The following is a 19,330-nucleotide window of genomic DNA, read 5'->3' as shown; positions in this document are numbered from 1 at the left end:
TATCAGAATAAAACACAAGACACTAACGGCGTTAATGTAAATTATGAAAAGTCATTTTAGCATTTTAAAAGCTTAAGTAAAAAAGTATAGAATTGATTATAAACTGTTTGTCATTTTTTTTTTTTTTTTTTGCTTTTATAAAGCGAAAATCTATCTGATTTTTTTATTACAAAAACCTGTTTGCATTTATTAAATTACAAGCATAATTGTTTAATAAAAAAGAAATACTTTTTCTGCTGAATAAAAGCAGAAATGTGTTAACATACAACTTAGTTACAATATGATACATTTGAATTTTTAATTGAAATTTAAGTTTATAGAACGAAAAACGATGCAGAGATGTAATGGATAGACTCAAATTGCCACTACTTAAGGTATTATGGTGGAACCAGCTATGCAGTTTCACTTTTATTCAAGACATGCATATTATAACCTTCTTAAAAAGCTGAAATAATATATTATATATAGAATTTATTATTTGTCCGTTTGTTTCTGTCTGCCTTCCTCTACATCTGCAAACCTCCATGTTTTTGAAAAGATAAATCTGCCCAAGAATTTACATTCGAAATTGACATCAAACTCTTATTGATACTTCTTGTATTAACAATATGATGAACATCTTTTTGATATATTTGGTCAACAGCAGACGACTGGAGATGTATTCATTCATTCAAATTGTGTCCTGTCGGGTTAGGGTATTGGCGACTACGGCTCTCCGTCTATCTCTTTAGAGGCATCCATGAATTCATTAATGCTCATCATTTTTTATAATGCCCAGGTGTTCAGACTGTCAACTTATGTTTCTCGCTGTCGTCCTCTGCTTCTTCTATCCACCATCTTTCCCGTTATTCTTTGCTGGTTGACAGATAGTAATTTGATGGCGATCAAGTGCCACCTTTCTATCATGGTAATCTTTACCGAGCGAGGTGTTCTAATTCAGACCCCTGTTCATGCTGTTACTCGAACAAAGAGTTCGATGTATTGCCATAATTTCCTTTGCAGTTGTACAGCCAGTAAGTTGCAGTTTCTTTCTGTCCGAGCAATGCCACTACTGGGCGATTGTCCTGACCATTGTACCCAGAAGTATCTTCTGCTCAGCACAAAGAAATACGAAACCATGAACAGAATTAGTTCTGTTTGCTTCCATATTACATCAGTCACCTGTTTTCCATGACCTCATTACCCTTATCGGAGGACTAAATGGGTTCTCGGCCATGCCCAAGTGTCTCCCACAAACTGGATGAGGGAAGGAGGGGGTCTTACTTTTCCCGTGACAGTAGTACTGCCCCGCTATATATATATATAAAAAGAAATAAAAAACTACTTAGATTCACTAAAATTAGAGGAACTGTGTAGCTATGTTTAAACTAAATTAATTTACTCCCAAATAATATATCCACCATTCAGTCTGACTTCAAATTGAGTTATTGTAAAATTTTGGAAGTCAGGATATTCAAGTGGTTTCCTCTGTAAACTGACGACCTGGAGTTTGATGTTGAAAAAGCCAATATTCGCTCAATTGTTGACGTCAAATCGCCAGACTCGACCAATGTTCATGAGTGATGCAGTGGCAACGATGGATGGTGTCCGTTGAACCCATTCCGGGTGGAAGATGTTTTAAGTATACGTGAGTAAAACAATCTGGGCGTCCAGAGTTCGAATTTTATCAGTTCCATAATACTGTTTGTCATTATGGATGTTAGCAACCTTCACGTAGTCTCTCTTGAAAGTCCTTGACTTTAGAAAGAAATTGAAAAAAAAAAAAACAAACAAACAACACTAACAACAAAATCGAGCCAATCAAAAAGTTGCACCATTCCAATTTGTATGGATCTAGACTCATGTTATTATAAAACATTTTCTTTTGGTCTGTAACGGTGATTGTATTTGAAATCTGTTTTCTTTTGATGGAAGTATTGTTGCATAGAGGTGATTTGGTTGTGTCAGCCAATCAAGTTCATGGGTGTAGGAATAATTGTTGCTGAACTACTTACATCAGAGAGCAAAGTCGACCAAAGGAAAATTCTCTACTGAATCGACACTGTATGATTCCAATTGCAAGGAAAAGTTCAGGGCAGTTAAAAACAATTCTGACACACATTATATATATATATATATATATATATATATATATATATATATATATATATATGCTATTTGTAAATTAACTCTAAATATATCAATAACCTGCATGTTCGATGTTTTGTCCCACTCACCTGCCACACCTTGATTAACAATCATATTTTTGAATGCCTTTTGTATTCCTTGGTGAACAACTTCCTCACCAATTATCTCTCTACAAACCTTATTTCTATAACGTTTTTCTGATAAACTTATTTCCTCTTTTTTGTTATAGTTTTTTTTATTTTTAACATTTGGGGGTGGAAGAAACATCGGCAGTATCACATTGTACTTGGATATTCAAAATCTCCAAATGACATGAATTGACATTATTCAAGTCAGATCTGTTCCAAACATATGAAAACGGATTTACCTTTGAAAAAGCAGATAATGATGTTGTCTATTTCATGAGTTCTAATTGCCTCCGTTCAGTCTCCAGAGACAATGGATATCCTCTGTAAGGGTAGATGCGTGTGTAATTGTGAAACAAATGTTGCACAATTTCTAACCACACTTTTCCTGAATCAGCACTGTTTGGTTCCAGTGGCAAGGAGAAAACCAGGATGATTAGAAAAAATGCTGAGTCAAGCAGCAAGACATTCATACAGCACCTGCTTTTCTCAAAAAAATTCAAAACCATTATATTAATAGTTCTGTCAGCTATGATTGGATAAAAGTCTTAAGTAATTTGTAATTGTATTCTTAGCATCGCCTGCACTGAGGCTTGAACCTTCAAATTCCTGAAGAGTGTTACTTAGAACTTAATTTTACTTAGTACTTTATCCATTATCAGAATTGTGAAAATAACACACAAGATGAGAGCAGTAGTCCGAATAATCCAAATAGTACAAATTATCAATCCTCATCTAAAAAATTCGAGGTCCTGGATATGACCTTAAACTATATCCAGTGGTGAGGCCCCAGCTTGCGGGCTTTAGGGAGTGTGGAGCCAACCTTTAATTACTATTGCTCCCAGGTCCACTCTGATCCGAAGTGGTAGTACCTGTTAGGGTCCCAACTATGGGTTAAAGAGAAACCGACTTGAAAACAACAAATATATTCTACTAAAAAATGTTTCTTCAAAATCTTTGGATTCGGCATTAAATAACCCGAAAAAGGTTAATATGCCGTAAAACAAAAACAACCAAATTCAGAAGTGTAATATTAATGTCTTGTTCGATGAGAATTGTTGTCTATTGAATCACTGGCCATAGCATCAGCATATTACTCTTCTCGTGCTATAGTTCTCAAATAAATTTACATTCATCCAAATCAATTTTCCTTCTAAATCATGTCTTTATATGTTGACCTCAAATCAAAAAGACCTTAAATCTCATGAAAACTGTGAAATAAATCTCAGGACAGATATGGTTGTATGTGGAGGGAAACCAGACTAGAAAAAAGCAATCAGAATGAAACAAGAGACATAAATAGTATAACACTTAATGGTAATAAACGCAGCTTATATAACAAAATCAACAATTAATCTCTCTATGTCTGTACGCCTTCCTCTGCATCTAGCAACCTCGACGTTGAAAGAAAACGAACATCTTCCTCTCGACTTTCGGTAAAATAGCGTGCATAGCAATCTTTTGACAATTATTGGGAGCCAATTCTATAAGAAATTTTAGTAACGATAAATTAAAAGTATGGCTATCTTAATCAAGAGCAGATAACTCGAATATGATGTTTTTAATCTTACAAGACCGCATTCTTCCCTCTTAATTGTATTATGCAAAATGTTTTGTAACGATATCAGTATATGTGTCCCGCTCTCACTAATTATATATATATATATATATATATATATATATATATATATATATATAAATCTCACCTGTCTGTTTAAATGTATGTATGTATGCATGTATATCTGTCTGTCTAAAACTTTCGACAGAGGCAACAGATTTTCACGAGATTGGTATCATTTTGCAGCTCGGCCCTTCGGATGATAATTATCGCAAAATTGGTTAAACATATTAATTCCTTCACTCTCAACTGGGCACTTTTCTACAAGGAGAAGTCGCTTTTTTCGTCGATATTTTCGAAAGTCATTCTCTCTTTTCGACTGACTAGCCTTAATTTAAACCTTCGCCACTTCCGGTTTGGCGATGGATGCAACGGCAAAGACGTCACGTTTTTTTTTTCACATTCTTTTCCTCCTTCGTGGTACAGGTTCGAGCCTTCTTGCCTATTACCACTTTTTTGTTTTTGCTCAACACACACCTCAAAACACCCGGGCAAAGCCGGACACCCACGCTAGTATATATATATATATATATATATATATATATATATATATATATATATATATATATATATATATATATATATAGCAAGTTATAATAGTCATTTATATAGCCAGAGGAGAGAAGCTTATTTTACTTTAAAATACAGTGTTACCCGGATATAAGAGACTTCTCAACCTGCCCCTACAACTCTCTTATATCTGGGTACCGCTTATATCCGAGTTACCCTATACATTAACACAGGCTCTAATTTGGGACCAGAGAAAATCTCTCTTATATCCGTTTTTCATATATTCGGGTCTCCTATATCCGGGTTACACTGTACATGATTATAGACATAGAAATGTTGAAGTTCACTACAAATTTTAATGCTATCTCATATATATAAAGTAAAGTGAAATTATTTCCTAACTTCATATAGAAGAGGTCCATATAAAAATATATTCATTATGTAAGCTGCTTCATATATTGTTTCGTATTATAATAAAAAATAGTTTGTTTTTTAATCGATTTCTTCTTTTTTGAAAAATTAATCCGGCAGATAGTTTCTGTTTCTTATCTGTAAGTCTTCTTTCTGCTACCCTAATCAACGTGTCTTTTTTTATATAATAGTTATTGAATGCAACTGACACATTGTTTCAATCATTTCTCTTTGGGACACACACACATATGTATGTATGTATGTATGTATGGAACAGATTGATGCACTTATGTTACCGTGCTGAAATAATGACGTTATTATTTAGAAAGCTATTCTTAACCTGGGGAGGGGAAGGTGTTTGCGTCTCTCATCCCATAAGGCACAAGGTTGGGTTTTAATGTGGGGGGAAATCCAACTCACCAACAACGGGAAATTCTGGATTGGGATAAAAAATAAAAGTTACCTCAGTCTAGAAGGATCTTTTTTTTCACTGAACGAGAAAAAAAAAAGACTAAGTATTCTATCAGCTAAAAAGTATTTTTTTTCACCAAATTACCAAAATGTGAAATGAAATTTGTTCGTTTTTTTCCTAAGAAAAGGATATGAATGCTATGAAGAGGGGAAGGGGCAGATAGTTTTTCTGCTAGTCCATATAAATAAAACAGTAAATGTATATGTGTCTGTGTTAAAATATTTAACCGATAAACTCTTTAACTACTGATCATATAACACTGAAATTAGTAGGAAATAGTAATCATACACAAGGATGATTTCTAACGAGAATAATCTTTCTTTGAATGGATGAATAACATGTACAGAAATATGTCGGCAAGTTGAAATGCAAAATATTCATTTCAACCGACATATTTCTATTACTTTTGTGCATACATAAATCCAATTCATAGCTTGAAGTGGTTTAATTTTAAATCTTTCTTATCTATCTGCCGATAGCTCAAACGGTAGCGAATACGAGTGGAGCAGCACTGAATGTTTTGGTTTTGATTCTAGCTAAATCATTTTTGTTTTTGAACTTTTGAAATCAGTACTATATATTAGATACACTATAATATGCAATAGAGAATTGGTTCTGTAATAATAAATGCGAAATTTGCATGAATTAAAATATATTTCAGTATATTTTACGACCTGGCAAGGCCGAGCCCTCCCCACGAGTGACATAATATATTCTTAATTTGGATTAAATTGGGACGGAATAGTTTAGAATGGAAGAGAACCAGACTAGAAGAAAGTTATCAGAAAAAAAAAACGCAAGACACTAACAGCATTCAAACATGTAATATCTTGTTTCGAAATTTCTATATATTATTCAGACTACTATTCTCATCTTGGCTGTTTTATACATAACATTTCAACCGATATAATCTCCGACCTTCTTCAGGTGCATCTTTTTGAACTTGTAAAGAGGTCCAGAATTTTGAAGCTTTTATTTAATTTCTAAAATTCTAGTTCCAATTCGTACTATTGCTATTTCGTTATCTTCTTTCTTTCAGTTCTGTTTGAGCCAGCATCATCAGAGGCGTTGCCTTCTTGTCCCATATCACTTTGTCAAGTTTAACACCTTGTTAAGTTTTCTAGGTAGTTACGTCTGTGTGTGCGTGCGCATGTGTGCGTATGCGATAACGATATGTATAATATAAGACAAAAATTCTAAATATCTAAAACATGAAATCATATTTAGATTATTTGGATTGTTTTAACTACTATTCTCATCTTGGTCGTTATATGTGTATTATGTTGCATTTACAGCATAATTCACGTTGATACACCGGTTCCAGTCAGATCACCGGAGTTAAGCAACGTTGAGCCTTGTCAGTACTAAAATGGGTAACCATTTCGTAATACCAAGTGCTGTATGTGCTCTCTGCTTAACTCGGCATTGTTTCCAGTCAGTCTTCAGCCTCTCTTTACCATTGGTCCCAAGCACTGCCGATTCAGGAGAGATGTGGTTGGAGATTGCGCAACCCTTGCCCCACAATCACACACACAGCTATCCTTACAGGGGTGTCCATTGTCTCTTGAGACTGAACGGAGGCATCACAGATGTCAAACTTGGTATACATACATAGAATTTTGAACTGAACAATAACTTACGTCAGACTTGTCATAGCTGACAGAACAAGAATAACCTATCCTCGTGTATTAAATAAACATTAGTTAAAAAAATTTGTATTGATTCTAAAATCTGACGTAAATATTCAGTCCGAGTTTCTGAGATTAACCTAAAGATTCCCAAATGTCGAACTTAAGGAATCTTTATGTCAAACTCGGGAACCTACACAGAATTCCCAACTAAAATCTTTATTTAATTCACAGGAGTAGATTATTCTCGTCCCGACATCCATGGCCGGATAGATATCTTAATTTTAAAATCTTATTCTTACTTATTATTTATTGTAGTAAGGATTAAAGCTTCAACCTACAGAAGACTGTCACTTAAAACTGACTGCCTATAAGTATCCTTAACTGTTAGACCATAAATCTGTGCCTGACAGAACAATAACAATCTACGTCATGGATAAAATAATGGTTTCAGTTCGAAAAGTTGTGTATAGATTACCGAGTTCGACATAAAGAGTCCCAAGTTCAATAGCATGCACATGAAAAAAGTCGGAGGTTACATCGGTAGAAACGTTTTAAAAATAATTAACGTGAGAATAGTAGTTGAAAACATAGAGATGAACATTATTATTCTTTATAAAATGAAGTCAAAACAGTTAAAAACAAAGATAAAAACGATTAATATCAGCATCTCGCTTTCTCGCTACATCTGCAAATGTCCAAATTATTTTTGAAAGAAAAATTTGCCCGTAAAACATTAGTTGGAATAATATACGAAAATCATTTCTTTACTCTAAGTTAATTGTTTTATAAATTGTTTTATCAATATAGTTTTATTAATGGCTGTATCAATTGTTTCGGTTTATCAAATGTTTTATTGTTTTTATCAATATATTGTTTTATCTATAGTATTAACAACTGTTTTATCATTATTTTAGCAATTTTGTTATTATTTGTTTTATTAATTCTATCAATTTAATCGTTTTTCATTAAAAAGAAATACAATATACATCGATTATCGTTAGCAAGTAGATAACACTCACACACACACACACACATATATATATATATATATATATATATATATATATATATAGTAATTTATAAAATATATATGGCGATTAAGCTACACTGAATATTCTGCGTTTCATCCAACTATAGGATTCATCAGGCTTATGCGCGAATTCTGTCGTTGCTTCTTGTTTTTATATATGTTGAGGATTTCTAGTTGGCAATCAGCTTTCTAGTATCCACCGCGCCCCTTCCTATCAGCCAATGGGCATGCATTTTATCAAACAAAGGATCTGTTTTAGAACTAGGTTAGTGGTTTTAGGTGGCCGTTCTCCTTTTTTTTTTTTAGCTCTACCTACGTATTGAGCACTTTTGAAGTAAATACTTAAAGTTTACGCATAAATCTATACTTTCGTATATTAAATTTATGTGAATAAATGAAGTAGTTATATATATATATATATATATATATATATATATGAGAGAGAGAGAGGTCACTTTTTTACGTTCTTCTTCTTCTTCTTCTTCACGGTACGGTTCGAGCCTGCATGCCTACTATCACTTTGTTTTTTGCTCAACACACACCTCCAAACACTTGGGCAACGCTGAGCATCTAGACTAGTATATATATATATATATATATATATATATATATATATATATATATATATATATATATATATATATATATATATATATATATATATGAGAAAGGTCACCAACAATTGCTATGTAGTTTTTAACATTATTTTATTATTCCGTGTTTTGATTTTTCATTTAAAAAGGTATCATATTTAGATCATTGTAATAATGTTTTTAAATCATTGAAATAGTTTTTTACGCGTTTCAGACGTTCTGTGAAGCGTCCTCTTCAGAAAGTATTCAAAGTGTAAAATAATTAAAATATATTTAAAATGTGTTCAGAATGGATAAAAGCATTTTCGCAGTTCATTTTGGTTAGATGGACCGCTCGGAAACATCTAACCAAAATGAACAGCCTAAGCAAATCGTGTGTGGGAGCTAAAAGGTAAGAGTGCCTTTTACCATTAAATGAAGGAAAATTGAACACAAACCCTCATACTCCTCAGAACTGAAACAATACTCGCTTTGCAATACTGAGAAGTGCCATATTCTACAGTTAATCCATGATCCATGTTTAAATGTGTGGAGCGAATGTCCGAAACGTTGTATACACAGAAGAAGAACACTCATTATAAATTGAGATAGTAAAAAAGACAAAACCTGAATTAAACAAAAATTTAATCAATTTATAATTTCCATTTTATTTCTAATTTTTTATTTCAATTTTTTTTTTTTAATATTTATATTGTATCTTTCATTTTTATTTTTTATATTCTATATATATCTTATATTTAAATTATTATATTGAATAGAAAAAAAGAGGAATATAATTATAAGATTTTAGTATAGTGTACCATTTCCTTAAGCTAGATAAGTATTTCCCCCACCCCCCAAAAAAAAACAAAGACTACATTAAAATTTTTAGATATAATTGTAAATATAAATCTTTAAATATGCAAATTTTAAATTTGAGATTGGAATTGATTTAAATTTATTAATTTGAATTTAATTTTAAATTTAAATTTGGAGTTAATATTGAATTTAATTTAATTTGGATTTTAAATTTAATAAATTTGTCCAATCTGATTAGTTTTATAGAGTAAAGCAGGTGAGGGAAAATTATTATTATTATTATTATTATTATTATTATTATTATTCCGGACAAGGTATCCAAAATGTAGAAATTCAATGAATTCAACGCGATTATCTTAAAAGAGAAGAGCATGTCTCTGTGAAATCGGAAGTTAAGGTTATCCGATAAAAGTCATCAGTTGAGCAAAACAATAGCTTTGTTATTGCCGTAACCCACACACACACACACACATATATATATATATATATATATATATATATATATATATATATTTGTTTACTTAACGTTTATGCCTTTAGAAATGTTTTATTTCACTTAAATATAGCTGTGATTTACGGTGGCTCTGTGATTTGTTCCTTGTTAATGAAGACTGATATGGCTTCGTTATGGGGTTTAAATCCGATGCCCAGCGGCAATCGTAACTTCTTGCACTGATGATCCCAGAAGGATGAATCACTAGTGTATGTACGTGTTAAAAACAACTTATATATATATATATATATATATATATATATATACAAAATCAGGATTTTCCCCCAGATATCCCATTTTTATTATAATAAATATAATTTCTATAACACACAAACACATATATATATATATATATATATATATATATATATATATATATATATATATATATATATATATATATACATACATATGTTTGTGTGTGTGTGTGTGTATGTGTGTTATAGAAATTATATTTATTATAATAAAAATGGGATATTTGGGGAAAAATCCTGATTATAAATTTTAATTTATCGTACCAAAGTTGGTTTTAAATAAAATTCTAGTCATATATTTTATACAAGCCTAAACAATCTATTTGCAATCATAACTAACCCTAAACGTTCCGTCTGTAAATTCCTGTAATTTTTGTTATTTTAAGGCGGGAAGCAAGCAAAAAATAAATAAATAAAAAATACCAGAATAAAATAAGAATTTGTGGATAAAAAAAAAAACACAAAATTATGGGAAAGAAAAAAATCTTTATTTTATCGACAGGCTTGTTTGAATCGTGAACAATGTGAAAATATACATGTGTGTATGTAGTCGGTATGTATGGACATAAATAGGGACAGAGAACCACAACATAGCACACATAACGTGTGTATATACGTATGCATATGTGTATGTATGTATTTATGTATGTGTATGTGCGCATGTATGTGTGCGTGTATGTATGCGCGAGTAAGTGTATGTATGTATGTATGTATGTATGTATGTATGTATGTATGAGTGTATTTGTCTTCGGTATCTATACATATAAATAAGAACAGATAATCACAGCATGGGTCACACAAATATGGATGCGTGCATGTATTTCTGTATGAATGTGTGCATGTATGTGTATATACATATGTGTGTGTGTATTTATATTTGTATGTATGCATGCGTTCGATATGTACACGCTTAGAGAGAACCACAGCATAATACTCATAAATGTGTGTGTGTGTGTGTGTGTGTGTGTGTGTGTGTGTGTGTGTGTGTGTGTGTGTGTGTGTGTGTGTGTGTGTGTGTGTGTGCGTGCGCGCGCACACACACACGAATAATTTTAATAAATTTTACGTGCGGACAATGACAGTGATTGCGATAAAAAAAAAACAACTTTACGGCTTCTTAGTTTGTTTTTTTATTATTTAAATTCGGTTTTTCTACGTTTAAGATTCATTTAATTTTAAAAATCAAGGTTCTTGTCGAGAATTCCTCCTATATTAAAAATAATAATAATAATAAAATAAAGAAAACTCTTTATGGTGTACGCACTCGTGATGAATAGAAATATCAGATTCCAACAATCAAGTGAATCGCCGATTCACTGAATCGGTCAAGTAGTTTTATTTTTAAATAAGAAAAATCAAAATTTGAGTATTCGAGACATAACTGTCTCGCACGCCATTTTGAAAAACATAAATAAACTCAACAAACAAGGAAAAAACTCAACAACAATTCATATGAGATCCATCTTGTAATGTTTGCGAATTCCCATTAATAAATGATTAATTAAAAACTATTTTGTTTATAAAAATCAAACTATTTCAAATCACATTATTTTGTTTATAAAAATCAAACTATTTCATCAATTTACATAATTTTGGAAATATATTTTCGTTTCTTCACGGATTCGTACATCATACAAATTTTTCTTTATTTTTGTAATATAGTGGAAATTCTGGATAAGAAACCTAAATAAATTCTAAATTTAAGAAAAAATCAAAAATTAATTGATCAATTTAAACATAAATAACTAGTTTCGAACTTAGTCATTCAGATTGAAAGAGCATTTATAGTTAAGATCAAATGGTAGTATCTGTTCTGAGTGCCATTCCCCTTCCGGAGGGGACATGGATTTGTTACCTGTTGCATGAATCGTTCGCAATTTATAAAGTATTGTACAGGTACTTCTGTCCCAATCATCAGTGCCTCTTTTAGATGGGGAGCAGAATTCTCCCTACGTTAAAAGTCGACCTTGTGTCAAATTTCGTCCTTACGGTGAGACAAGTAAATGGGGACGAATCAAAAGTTCCATCGCGTACAATAAGTTTTTTCTCGTGATATTTTATAAAATCAGACTTCATAATTCTGTATTCCAGGCAATTCAGTCTGAACAAGAAAGATAACTCTAGAGAGATTTATCTCCCATTTTATTTTATATTTTTAAGCTCCTAGATTTTTATTATCTATTAAGAGATAAATAAAAACTTCAAAACAGATCCATACATGTCAGATAGTCCTGCAGTGCACTTCGCATATATAAACGTTTAAGCACTTTAAATGTGAAATAATTAAAAAAAAAAAAAAAAAAAGAAGAAATACTCTTTCAAGTATCTGCATATGTTCTTGTAAAATGATTGGGTGTTTATACAATATGATAGGATTGCAAATAAATGCATTTTAGGTAACAACTTTAATACGTACTTACGTCTCATGTCGAAATTAGTAAAAATTCAAAAACTTATGAAAAATGATCGTGTACAAAAATAACTACAAAATAAAATAAAATTTATCAAATAATGCAGTTTTATCGGGTTCTCCTATAGTGGTCAATTTTGACTTACCTCCCTTGGTTTCATTTAATTTTTCTCTATTTCCAATTAGAAAATGTTGGATCGATAATAACTATGTTTTTTTTATTATTGTTTATGCTTTTTGTTGTTGTTTATGTTTGTTTTTGTTGTTTATGTTTGTTTGTTTTTTTAACTAGAAATAGTTCAAGTAGATCTTCTCAATCAGTTTTTTCTTTAATTTTGTAATTTTTACAAATTTCGACATAAAATGTAAGTACGTAATAGTCTTTTTACTTAAAATGCATCACAATCCAGTGCAAATTTTTAAATAATCACTAAATATTTAATTAAGAATGTATAAAGTAAATCTAGCTTGTGAATTTGACCATATGTGGTTGGTGTGGGTGGGAGTATGTGTTGAACTGGAGTGAAAATGTTTGGGTTTTTTTTAATGTTCTTTGTTTGGACTTTTTATGTATGTTTTTATTTTTAAATGCAATTTACTTCCGACTCGGATTATTTGTTGCAAAATAAATTAAATCTGAGTAAAAAAAAAAAAGAAAGAAAGAAAAATTTTCAAAATTGATTAAAAAATCTTTTTTAAGAAACAGATTGTAAAACGAAAAAAGATGGTAAAATAAAAAAAGCAAAAATATATAACAAATAAATGATATCAAAGGCAAGGTAAGTTACTCTTCTATCTACCTGGATAAGTTTTTTGTGGTTTAACTTATTTGAAAGCGTTTATTTCAAAATACAAGTAAGGTCGAGCGCTTGTTAGAATAAGAAAGAAATGACTAACATAAGACAGCCAATTGAGTTGTTTCGATAATCGTACAAGAATAAAAAAAATGACGCAAAATGTCCTGATCGGATTTACACTGCCTTTATTTTTAATGTCACAGTGACATTTATTGGATGGGTTTTTATTAGTATTTTGTTTAATTTTCAATTATTGAGCAATTATTGAGACATACCAGATGACTCATGTAAACCATTTTGTTTTCATTCTAACTTAAGTACTGAACACTACTTAGATTTTCGAAATAAATAAACGCTTTAAAATAAGTTGAATCACAAAATACCTATTCAGGTAGGTAGAAGAGCAACTTATTTTGCCTTTGGTTATATTTAATTGTTATATATTTATTTTTTTTACCAATTTTGCGTTTTGTTGTCAATACTACAAAATGCCTTAGATTGTTTTTATTCCCCTCACCTTTACTTCCCCAAAAAATATTGCAGCAATAATTCAAATAAACTAATTAATCATCATATAAATAAAGGCAAAACAATAATTAAAAATAAATGACAAAAAGTAGACATTTTAAAGTTTTTGAATCAAATGGAACATAATATTGTAACACAGGAGACAATAATTGGGCAATTAAATCGGTAGTAAATAAATACAAATAAATTCCCCCAAATAATACAAATTTGAAATAGAAATTAATTACACTTTTTTCTGTTTCTTCTAAAAAGATAATTATTTGTTTGTTTTCACCAGGCAAAGGTTGGATTGAGAGTAGCCGTAATGGAGATCACTGTGGCTGACCTGGTGCTTCTAGATGATTCTAGTTGAAAAGTTGTTGAATCAATAGGAGACAGGCTGTCAGAACAATGGAACTTGTTAAAAAGACTGCAAAAAAAAAAAAAAAAAGTATTATAAATAAATTTAGAAGAATAAAATATGGCAGAATTTAATAATTTTAAATCGCTTATTGACATGCATAAGTATGGAATACATGTTATTTCGGTTATAACTCTAATTTATGTCCACCATTTTGTCTGCTATTTCTATATATCTATGAAAGTGAAATTGTCTGTGTGTGTGTGTGTGTACATTTCTCTACCAAACTACTCTGCCAATTTTCAATCTACAGACTTGAGATTTGACGTAAAGGGTAATGAGATTTGGGAAAATCTTTTTAATCGGTTTTTGGCCAGAAATTTGGCTGTCAAGGGGTCAAAGTTCAATGATTTGACCTTTGAAAACTCTACCAAACTCTTCTGCCAATGTTGGGTCTAAACATTTGAAATTTTAGATGTATGTTACTTGGACATGGATCCAACTTTTTAATTTTATTTGAGCCCAAAACAATGAATGTCAAAATTAAAGTCAAAGTTAAAAAAAAATTTACTTCTGCTGTCTCTACCAAATTACTCAGCCAATTTTTGGTCTAAACTTTTGAAATTTTACATAATGTGTATTTAAACATAGGAGCAAGCTTTTTAATCGGTTTTTGACTGCTAAGGGCTCAAAATTCAAAAGCTATGAACTTTGCGGTCTCTAGCAAACTATTCAGCCAATTTTGGGTCTAAACATTTGCAATTTTACATAAAGGGTATTCAGACATGCCGTAAGCTTTTTAATCAGTTTTGGGGCGAAAATATGGCTGCCAAGAGAGCAAAGCTGAAGGAGTTGACTTTGCAGACTACGAAACTCCTTCTCCAATTTTGAGTCTAAACACTTGAAATTTTAGATGTTACCTGAATAAGAGTCAAACTTTTTAATATACATATGCACATAAAGTTATGAACAGTACACAGTGCCCGAGCAAAGCCAGGCCGAACTGCTAGTAGTAAATAAAGTTGTTTCGGTTGTTTGTGGAAAGAAAATTAAAAACTCATGGTTGAATCCATTTTTTTTTAAATCAAGGTTAAAAATTACCTTATGCAAAGTATTGGATACGTCAATTTAATAATTTTGTTTTGTAACCTCCGTTTTGTTTCATTTTTTCCAGTCACTTTCTATAGTTGGCCACAAGTTTTTCATGTTGATCCACCATTAATTAACCCCATTCTTTCGTGTATAATTCCTCTGATTTCTTAATATTTTGTGGATTTTACTTTAAAGTATTCCACAAATCTTTAAGTGAATTCAAGTCAAGAGATTGACTCGGCCAATTGAGAGTACTCAAACCATTATTTTCAAACCATTTCTTTGTAAGTTTTATGGTATGTTTGGGATCATTGTCGTGTTGAAGCACAAAATTTCGACCATATCTTAAAGAAATTGCAGATTTCTAAAGATTCTTCTCTAAAATCTCCCTGTATCCAACACCTATGCGTGTCACTTTATAGAATTCGATTAAAAGGAGATAATATTTGAAGTTTATGATAACGACAAAGGTGCAAAACATGCTAGCAATGTAAATAATAATTAAAAACAGCATCTTGAAAATATCATGAAATCTTTCTTGAATTATCTCTCTTTAAGAGAACTCTTTAAAACGCTCGAATCAATTAAAGATGGCGACAGTAACACCACTATTCTAGGATTGTAATTTGATTGTGAGATATTAGCAAAATAATTTTGAAAGCTCTAATTTGTATAGAGCACGTTTGAAAAAATAGTGGTTTTAAATTTATGTTATCAATAAATTTGAAATTAATTAACAAATATATATTTACATTATTATTATTATCATTATTATTATTAATAACACATATATAACATTTTTCAAATAAATTTTAACAATTATTATGACTGTATATTTGGGTAGCATTATTTCATTTAAGCAAACACTGTGGATATAACTTTCATTCATTACTTGATTATACCATTAAAAATAATTTTTTCTTCAAATTTTCTTATGATTTTTTTCGTGTCAACATCAAAATAATTAAGAAATGCTCCATATGTATCACTAAAGTTTTCGATTTTTAGTTTAGGTGATTAAAATAAATGAATAGAAGACTTCGAAAAAAAAAGAGAATTTCAAAAAGCAGCCAAGAAAGCACTTGTGAAGTCAGTCAAACGTCAAAAGAATGAATCAGCATAGTTCCTAGTAATACATTATATTAAATTCCATGATGCTAGGTTTAAAACTATAGAATGAATCGGGTTACATTAAGCATTTAAAAATGTTGTTACTGGTTTCATATGTAATGTTATTAATTGTATGCTGTTGGGTTTTAATAAAAATAGCTTACAACATTGTTAATTCTTTAAAGTTAGTTTCAGAATGCATTATTTTCAAGTTATTAACTAAATTTGTATATGACATAATTATGTTGACAAACCAGTTTCCGTTAGATCACCAAAGTTAAGCAACATTGTTGGCAGGAGAGAGTAGTAGTAGTAATAGTAAAAAGAATGTAGCCATTATTATTATTATTCATAAATTCATTTGTCTGTTTGATATCGTTTATTGGGCCGGGAGTGGGGGGGGGGCAAAGAGAATAAACAAATTATATCCAAAAGAATTTTTTTGTATTTATCTATCACGTGTAATACACAAATCTAACAAGCCATTGTGGAAAATTGTTGTCATATTTAGACTGGTGAATCTCTATCTCATTTGAGGGTTTTAAATAAAGTGCAGAAGCGTATCTGTAATTTAATTGGCCTCTTTCTTCTTCATTGCAACCTCTTTCTCACAGACGTGATGTTGCTAATCTCAGTCTTTTCTATAAATTCTATTATTGCATGTGTATGGCATAATTGTCTGATCGATTCCCTTTTTTCTTTGTTCCAGCTCATTTAAATAGTTGAGGGGATGTGAGAGACTGAGAGGAAATTACAAAATTTAACAATCTGATGAAAAGACATTATTAGAGTAGAAGGTTTTCCAGAATCTAAGAACTCCACTTGATGCTTGTTGGGTTGGCCATAGGGATTTACATCGAGAATGCACGTGTTACGAGTTTGTTAGATCCCATTCCATTGTACTTGTAAAACAGGCACAGGAATGTAACATTGCAGTGATGAGGCAGTGGTTGGAGCTTGGTAGATAGTGTATAACCTATTATATTGGAAACTTTTAGGGATCCTGTCTAAGGAGAAGAGACTAGTGGTAGATGCACCAATCCATCTGTGGCAACACTTCTCCATGCATGGTTGAATGGTGACTTTCTAAACATATAGAATACCATCAGGAGTGAGTAATTTTCTAGCACGGTAGAGTGAGTCCACTTTCTTTGCAGCAGCTTTGGCAATATCTTCAATGTATTTGTTCCAATTCATGTTGCCTGTGAATGTTAAGCCGAGGAGTTTGAACAAAGAGTTTTCAGGTAGCATAGTATTAGTCATGGTTGAGAAAGTTTCTTGTAGAAAGAAAAGATGCTTAGTCTTGGCAGCATTGAACGTTACCATCTATTTACATTCCCATTTTATTACAGACTGAGAGTCATTCTCTAAGGTTTCAGTCATTACCTTAGATATGTGCACATTCATTTTCTCCTTGTGTCTCTTATAAAGCATGATGTCATCAGCAAATAGACCCATCTTGGAGACAATTTTATCAAAGAAGTCGTTTATGAATATCCAGAATAATAAAGATTCAAGAATCGATCACTGAGGATTATTCAGATTGCTGAAAATAAAACTCAAGATGAGAACAGTAGTCCGAATAATCCAAATGATACAAACAATAAATATTATAGAATCATATATTTACCTGCATTACTACTGTGACAATTGTCTGGATAAAAGTTTCCTTTCTTCTCATCGCGAGTAACCAAATATTCCTCGAATCTGGCTTTCCATTTAGCTGGGCTGTACTCATCATCACCTACAATTTAAATCAAAGCAACTATTATAAAACAGAAATAAAAATGAAACAAATATAAACAGATAGCAGGGCATTGCCCAATTAAAACTCATTTAATTAACTATTATTTTATGTTAGATAAATCTTCCTGAGATTCCAGTTTCTTTTCATGTTGTACATAATATCTTGGCATCTCATTATCTTTTCCCTCTCATCTTTGTTTAAACCGACATCATTTGGGACACTACCTTCTACTAAGATTGCTTCTGTCTCCTTCTTGTCCCATTCACTATGTCAGTTTTTATGGCTCCATTTTTTAGATACGTAGCTATATGAATTACACAGTCATGGTGGATGGTGTATGACTTACTTCCAACTGTTGTTTCTGATAAACATGTTCCCAAGGATTTGCTACTACATTCGATATTCAAATTTTACAGATCGTTCAGTGAAGATATTTATTTATGTCAGGTTTAACAGTTTTGTTTTCTATGTACATAGTTCAGGAATCGTATGATCATAGTGGATGGTGTATAACTTATTGCCAACTGTTCATTCTGATGCTTGTTCCCATGACTTACTCCTGAATTCCATATTCAACTTTTTGCAGATGGTCCAATGGTGACATTTACACACAACATTGTGTCATATCATACCCCAGCAAAACCTTACAACTGGATGTCACTTCTTTTTCTTTAACTCTTTTTCCGAATATCCTGTATTTTTTTATAAAGTGAAAAATGTCTCATGGCAAAATAAACAGTATCAGTAAGATGCTATGATTTGCAAAAATATAAGTCTTTGCCTACTTTGTTGTTTGATAGTCTGGAACATAATATTATTCAAAGTGACCTCCCTTTGATTATATCGGAGTTATTTCCCTTGAATTACATGTGTCAAAAGGAAGTGCTATTAGATATCATGATCGGAATGTAAGGAAAATAACTACTTTCCTATTTTTTTCACTAAATTTGTAAAGAAATTTAAATTTTTAGTTTTCATTAAAACTTGAGAATTAATTTTAAAAAATTAATGATTTTATTCATTTTTAGAAGTTTTTTTTATTACAATTAAACATTTTTTATATTTTGGTGCTTGTGCAAATGCATTTCAGGCAAAAATAAAAATACATTACGTACTAACGGGTCATGACAAAACTAGTATTTATAAATTACGAAAGATTATCCAAGAGTAGATGTGCTAGATCCATTTCTCAGAAAAGAATCAGTTTCGGTTCAATATTTTCTATTTTTTCAATGTCGGATTTC

The 19,330-nt window shown here is 31.1% G+C and overlaps 1 protein-coding gene across 1 annotated transcript in view; it reads right to left on the bottom strand.

Moving 5' to 3' along the window:
* Nucleotides 1-13,888: 13,888 nt before the first annotated feature.
* LOC145283539 (uncharacterized) overlaps nt 13,889-19,330 on the bottom strand; it is a 139,533-nt gene continuing 134,091 nt past the window's right edge. The window contains exons 10-11 of the mRNA XM_080132409.1: nt 17,970-18,083; nt 13,889-14,206 (exon numbers count right to left, since the gene is read on the bottom strand). Coding sequence (XP_079988535.1) covers nt 14,142-14,206; nt 17,970-18,083 — 179 coding nt within the window. The 3' untranslated portion in view covers nt 13,889-14,141. The remainder of the gene's footprint in view (nt 14,207-17,969; nt 18,084-19,330) is intronic.

The sequence above is a fragment of the Euprymna scolopes genome, chromosome 8, assembly GCF_053919585.1.
Source record: "Euprymna scolopes isolate OS-2025 chromosome 8, ASM5391958v1, whole genome shotgun sequence".
NCBI classification, from domain to species: domain Eukaryota; kingdom Metazoa; phylum Mollusca; class Cephalopoda; order Sepiida; family Sepiolidae; genus Euprymna; species Euprymna scolopes.
The sequence above is the reverse complement of the archived record's forward strand: the minus strand, read 5'-3'. Positions and strand labels throughout refer to the sequence as shown.